The 7,270-nt window shown below is 42.6% G+C and overlaps 1 protein-coding gene across 1 annotated transcript; it reads right to left on the bottom strand.

Moving 5' to 3' along the window:
• Positions 1–2,226: 2,226 nt before the first annotated feature.
• LOC138949896 (G-protein coupled receptor 157-like) lies at positions 2,227–6,905 on the bottom strand. Its single transcript, XM_070321709.1, has 5 exons — positions 6,679–6,905; positions 5,669–5,814; positions 4,441–4,643; positions 3,647–3,835; positions 2,227–2,397 (listed from the first exon to the last, which is right to left on the bottom strand). The coding sequence occupies exons 1-5, from the start codon at positions 6,903–6,905 to the stop codon at positions 2,227–2,229; spliced, it is 936 nt and encodes a 311-aa protein (XP_070177810.1).
• Between the last annotated feature and the right edge of the window lie 365 nt (positions 6,906–7,270).

Genomic DNA, 7,270 nt, shown 5'->3' with positions numbered 1-7,270 from the left:
GAGAGAGAGAGAGAGAGAGAGAGAGAGAGAGAGAGAGATCTGATAACTGATAACTGAATGTGACACACATGTCTTTGCTTTCCTCCCGTTCAGAGAGTGCTGTTTTAATGTTGTCGGACACAGCGAATTGTTTATTCATGATTGGAATGAATGAAACCGCTTAAAAGCAAACGCAGCCCAGCAAAAAGCAACACCAAAAAATCGTCACGATTTGTTTGTCAATCCCAGCGACCGACAAAAACCACCAACGCAATTACAATGTGTGGGTTGGTGGGTGGGTGGGTGGGTGGGTGATCGCGTGCGTGCGTGCGTGCGTGCGTGCGTGTGCGCGTCTGTGTGTTTATGTGTTTTCTCATTATGATTATTATGATGATGGCGATGTTGAGTATCATTTCTTCTTTTTTTCCCCAAACCAAAGTCCATACTACTTTTTGACACACACCCCGCACGCAGGCCATGCGTGGAGCATTCACACACATTAGTTCCGGTGATTAAAAAGCGGTCCAAGTCTACACAGCGACAATACAGCTGTGTGTATCTAATCAGCAAGGTTTGTTTACCGAAATCCGGCGAATTTGTTTGAACGCTCAGTAATCTCGATTTGATTAAAAAATCGGGCAAATCAGTGTGCAATGGAGTGCGAGGAAATTGTTCTTGTTAAGGTTCAACATTACATCTGTATTCATGTTGCATTCAGGGCTCCCCAAAGTGCGCGTCTCTGCGTCCTATACGCACTAAAAGCCGAAATCACGTACTAGAAATTCATGGAGGGGGTCCCGGGACGCACTACACATATAAAGAGCGGGTCCTGGGACGCATTACATTTCCGGTGTCGTGCGTCCCGTACGTAGTCTTTTCAGACTGTAGTCGTCAGTTAAGTCAAAGTGCAAGCGCAAATTATGCCAATTTCAAGCGGGAACGATATCGGAAAGGAGGCTGAACTATACGGTGCAAATGGGACCCTCTAAAAATTCCGCTTAGGGGGTCCATGGTCCCTCTAAATATTATAAGTGGGGGTCCATGGTCCCTCTAGGACGGGCGTCCGTGGGGAGCCCTGTGCATTAGTTTTAATCAATTCCATTACTCGCGAGTTTACAAAACATTGACTGACTATAGAGTGTGCCCGAACTTGTCGTGTTTACCAAACGAAGTAATCACTGTAACAGTAGTCTTAGAGCAGAACATTTAACTATGGATGATACAAAATATCACCACCACAAAATACATTAATTGATTTAATCTCATACGAGCAGAAAGAAGGGGCGAGAGGCTAAAACTAACAGGAACGTTTTAACTATGAAAGTGCAAGCTTGTGTGTGTGTGTGTGTGTGTGTGTGTGTGTGTGTGTGTGTGTGTGTGTGTGTGTGCGTGTGTGTGTGTGTGTGTGTGTGTGCGTGTGTGTGTGTGTGTGTGTGTGTGTGTGTGTGTGTGTGTGTGTGTGTGTGTGTGAGTGCGTGTGTATATTACAACATATTATGACAGTCTTCTGAAAAAACACTAGATTATGAAACAACCAGAACATTAGAATTATGACTTAACACGACAAGTTTACGAAACAAAGCTAGAATTCAAAGCGACGATTATCTCAACATTTATGCTGGTACATATTCATGTTCTAAGAATGAAGATATTTGGCTTTGAAGATTCCGCCCTTTCTGTACCAAAAAAAATATGAAGTCCAACGCTGACCTGCTTAGACTTTGAAATACAATTAGAAAAAGACCATTCTTCCAAATGGACACACACCAGACATCAACAGTCCGGCTACTATTTGTGAAGATGGTCCTTTTTGCTTTTGTTTGTTTCAGTGTTTGTGTGTGTATGTGTGTGTGTGTGTGTGTGTGTGTGTGTGTGTGTGTGTGTGTGTGTGTGTGTGTGTGTGTGTGTGCGTATGTGTGTGTGTGTGTTTGTTTGTTTGTTTGTTTGTTTGTTTGTTTGTTTGTGTGACTGTGTATTTGTCGTGTGTGTGTTTTGTTTGTTTGTTTGTTTGTTTGCTTTGTGTGTGTGTGTGTTTGTTTGTGAATGTGCGTTTAGTTTGTTTGTTTGTTGTCATTTTCTGTAAAATGAATTTCACAGATTGATAGGTACCACTATTTCTGTGAATAGAGAGCAGCCTAGCTGTACATAGATTTGTTTCAGTGCATGTCCAGGCGGAGGATGCTCTGAGCACAAATCGAAGTTTGGTCGAATCTATGGAAGGAAGGTATGTTCAAGCAATAACCTGTCCTAGCATTCGTGTTGTCCAGACACGGTGGAGATGGACGTCGTCCGACAGTTGCTCGACGAGGACGTGGCTGGCGGATCCGACGTCCTGCAAAACAGACGACGACGGAACTGGGGCGAAAAAATGACGTCCATCACAAAGTTGCAGAACCCCTGTGCCGTGTCGCCAAAACCCTGCAGTGGAGAAGGTGTGTCAACGTGCTTGCGGTCAAATCAAATCAGTACTTTTTTTTAAAATCTCTTAGTCTTTGTCTCTGTCTCTATCTCTCTCTTTCTTACACACACACACACACAAACACACACACACACACACACACACACACACACACACACACGCACGCACGCACGCACGCACGCACGCACGCACGCACGCACGCACACACACACGAACACACATATAGACACACAACATTCACCGTCATTGTCGTCGTCGTCATCACCATCTTACGCGGCAGCAGCAACATTAGTGCAACTAAGAATTTATGTGAACGACCCCCATTACCCTAAGCCCTAGGCTTACTTCATTCCCTCCGTTGTATCGATGTACTGATTCAATGTTTCCACATTGATGATAAACTATGTTAGACACACACAAGTCTAGGATCAAAGAGGAATCTGACAGTGCCTTAATTACAGTCTCGTGACGATAAAGACAATAACAACAACAACAACAACAACAACAACAACAACAACAACAACAACAGCAGCAACAACAACAATTACAACAACAACTACAACAACTACAAAAAAATCCATGCAGCATAGGGGGAGTTAGCCGCAGTGTATCAATCAATCAATCAATATGAGGCTTATATCGCGCGTATTCCGTGGGTACAGTTCTAAGCGCAGGGATTTATTTTTTTATTTTTTTATTTTTATTTTATGCAATTTATATTGCGCACATATTCAAGGCGCAGGGATTTATTTATGCCGTGTGAGATGGAATTTTTTTACACAATACATCACGCATTCACATCGGCCAGCAGATCGCAGCCATTTCGGCGCATATCCTACTTTTCACGGCCTATTATTCCAAGTCACACGGGTATTTTGGTGGACATTTTTATATATGCCTATACAATTTTGCCAGGAAAGACCCTTTTGTCAATCGTGGGATCTTTAACGTACACACCCCAATGTAGTGTACACGAAGGGACCTCGGTTTTTTGTCTCATCCGAAAGAATAGCACTTGAACCCACCACCTAGGTTAGGAATGGGGGGAGAAAATTGCTAACGCCCTGACCCAGGGTCGAACTCGCAACCTCTCGCTTCCGAGCGCAAGTGCGTTACCACTTGGCCACCCAGTCCTCTGTGTAGTGTAGTCCACAAGACCCAAAAGAAACCTCATATTGTGCCACAGTCTCAGGACAACAACAACAACAACAACAACAACAACAACAACAACAACAACAACACACTAACCTGAAGGGGGGCAATCCACGCAGCATAGGGGGAGTTGGCTGCAGTGTAGTCCACAAGACCCAGAAGAAACCTAACAGTGCCCCACAGTCTCAGGACGATGAAGACGAGCGGGACGAACATCAGCTTGATGTTGGCATCACGGATACCGTCGCGACGAGGCCGATGACTTAGGACGTTGTCACTGATTGCCTGTGAGAAACATGGTTTTGAGCAAATGAGTGTATGTTCATTTGCGTTGAATCGTTAAAAAAAACAAAGTAATTCTAAGTAAACTGGATTGATGCATGATATACTCACTAAAGAATTGAACGATATTGTTATCTCATAGGTGGCCTCTCTCACGTAAGTAGGATGAATAAATGTTCTCATATTACCGCTAACGACAACACCTCGGACAGATGTATCCTTCTTGTTCGTCTTCTGCTTGCTCTTTTGCTTTCCTTTTTGGTGACCCAAATAACATCGGTTTTTTATTATAAAATCCAGATGAAACCGAAGACACACGACACAGAAACAAACCTTATGTCTGAGCAAGCTAATTAATTCGGACGGCAGTAGAGAACGCTACAGTGAGGAAGTAAGACAGTAGCTTCCAAGTCTTGTTAGTGATGAAGTTGCACACCTAATGGTGTGTGTGTGTGTGTGTGTGTGTGTGTGTGTGTGTGTTTGTGTGTGTGTGTGTGTGTGTGTGTGTGTGTGTGTGTGTGTGTGTAGAGGGGGGGGGTCAAGGGATCAAAATTAATCCAGGATCAATACTGCAACAGACAACAACAACACATGGAAAACAAACAAACCTTATGCCTAAGCAGGCTGATCCTGACAGCAGTGTAGAAGACGATAGTGAGGAAGTAAGCCAACAGCTCCCACGCCTTGCCCGTCATGAAGTTCCATACCGGCTGATGGGGAGTTTTAGGGTCTATCCAACACCAGCTGGCCTGGGTGATCTTAGGGTCATAGCCTAGGACCTCGAAACCCAAGGCCGCTGCTGTGATGATTGCTGAAATCAAACCAGACCATAGACCATTTATCCTGGACCGCCAACTAGCTCTCTCTCCGCTCTTTCTCTCTATTACGAGGTAGCGGCCCCTCGCATTTAGGAACGAAGAGAGGTACAGAAAAGCGTGCTATCCTTTTCAGCGCAACTACTACCCCGCTCTTCTTGGCCTTTCAGAAATCAGGGGGATGTCATATCCGGTGTCGATTGTAAACATGGACGAAGTTGCCGAGGTAAGTTCTGAAAATGCTAAAGTAAACTCAGCTAAAGTGCATATGGAACATGTTTTTCGATGAGTTTTGTTAAGTTTAGTTTGGAGTTTTGGAAAATCCAGTTCATTGTCACCTCCCATTGTCACAAATAACTGGAGCGTGCTTTCTTTTCACTGTCTTTCAAACCGGACGCTAAGCGCCCCTGTGAAAGTCGAGCGTCGTAACCTCGAAGGGTCACGTGACGAGTTGGCGGTCCAGGCTATTTGGTCTATCACCAGACTGAAATAAGGAGAATGATAAGCGTTTAAGCGGCGCTCTTGTTTTGTATCATGCGCGCGTGTTTTCACAAAATCGGCTCAACAAGTATGCTTCCCTACGGAGAAGGATGTCGACAGCTGTAACTGCAACCTTATATCAGTTTCATAATTGCTCCATTTGAAGTTGTCAAAAATCACACGTTTGTTTCAGTAAACCCTTATTCTGCAACCGAGGGCAATAACTGTCGCCTGGTGCAACCAAAGGGAGATGATTCGAATATCAAACATGGTTTTCAGATAAAGAACTTAATAACCTTTACATTAATATATAATATGCCGTGACGTTTGTATGTTTATACAAAAATATACATATCATTTTAAATCAGAAGATTCTCAATAATTTTTAGACAGACTACATCATTTGGTGTGCTGTGTTGATTTTTTTAGTCAATTCATTCGATACTTGATAATCTCTCTGTTCGACCTAATCGTTATGTTCGCCTCAAAGATTCTTTCAAACTATGTTGTTCACGTGCCAAACACCAAACATTGTACTCACTCGGAACACCCCAGCACAGCAGCCAGATAGGTTTCCAGTGAGTGTGGACGGTGTTGTGGGTGTGTCTGACCAACACCAGGAACAGCGACAACGCCGTCACCGTCGTCCAGAAGAAGGAGGCGATACTGGAGAAGATGGTCAGAGAACTGTGCGTGTCACAATAGGCCCTGCTTCTGTTTAGTACCTCCGAGTCTCTGTTAGAAATAAGTGAGTTAACCCCTTGATTGCTAGAAGATTTTAGTTAAAAATTATATAAAAATGATAACATACAAGGAATAAGCACTTCTTGATTGCCGGGAGATTTTTTGTTAAAAATGTAACAAAGATCATAACAAACAAGGAATAAGAACGTCTTGAAGCCGGGAGATTTTAGTTTAAACATTTCTATAAAAATCATAACATTAAAGGTAAATCAAATATATACCACAACTGTGAAAATGGTCTCCAGGGGAGGCAAAAATCTTGCTACAATTCAAAAGGCAATGTTCCCTTGTCAGAGTACTGATTTTTTCATGATAGCAATACATGTATCTGATACTTATTCTGACAGTCGAGGTTGATACAAAAATCAAAATATAAAAGGTAAATCAATTACACCACAACTGTGAAAATGGTACCGAGGGGAGGCAAAGATCTTGTTGTTCTCTTGTCAGAGTAGTGATTTTTTTCATTCAGTCAAGGTTGATACGAATTTGAGAATGAGAGAAATTCGAAACAGATAGTCCAGCTGCTAACGTCCAAAAATCGAGAGGCGTCAGGGATCACCTTTAAAAATAAAAGAACGGCATTTCGCCTCTCGCCATCCTGTGGTTGAATCAACGCATACTAAGACATGTTTAATGATTGTTTGATGCACAAATTAAGCGTAATACTGCAAATTGGCTGAACTTGTTTTTCTTGTTTTTGTTGTTGTTGTAATGTATTTGTGTATTTGACATGTACTCGTGCAAAAATAGGGAAACGAAATTCAATTAAAAGAAAATGCATCATCGCAGCAAAATTTAGCTTACCTGAATAAAAACCACAAGACCCCCATTAGATTTCCCACCGCCGTAAGAAGATCAGCAACACTGAGCTGAACCAACATGGATCGTCCTGTGGTTCTGAGGTCACGACACTTGACGTGTATCGCGATGATGATGACACAGCTCGGCACCGACAGAAATGACGTCACGCTCACCACGACGACGAAGACCATGTCCATGACGCTCTTTGGATGTGCCGGTGATGACGTCATAGTTTCGGTTGCGATGGCTGTTGTTGCTGACGTGGAGTTGTTACAGTTTGTTGTCGACATTTGACTAGACGTGGTCATTGTGTCGTTTAACCCTAACCAATCCATTGTTATTGCTTATCTGATTTTTGTTGTTGTGTACTTTCAGATGAGTTGACGACTTTTTTTTTATCACCATAAATATTCAATTCTCTATTTCTTAAGGTTAATTATCGGAAAATTATTGGCAAGGCATTGCAAGGTAAGGTAAGGCATTTTTTTTTAAAACCAGCGTTACATAGTCATTTGTAACTACTTTTGCGTATATAAATGGGTTTTTGTTGTTGATTGTGTTGTTATTTTGTAAAGTGTTGTTTATTATAGACAGC

This window comes from Littorina saxatilis, linkage group LG1 (genome assembly GCF_037325665.1).
Source record: "Littorina saxatilis isolate snail1 linkage group LG1, US_GU_Lsax_2.0, whole genome shotgun sequence".
Lineage (NCBI taxonomy): Eukaryota > Metazoa > Mollusca > Gastropoda > Littorinimorpha > Littorinidae > Littorina > Littorina saxatilis.
This window is presented reverse-complemented; position numbering and strand designations above follow the sequence as displayed.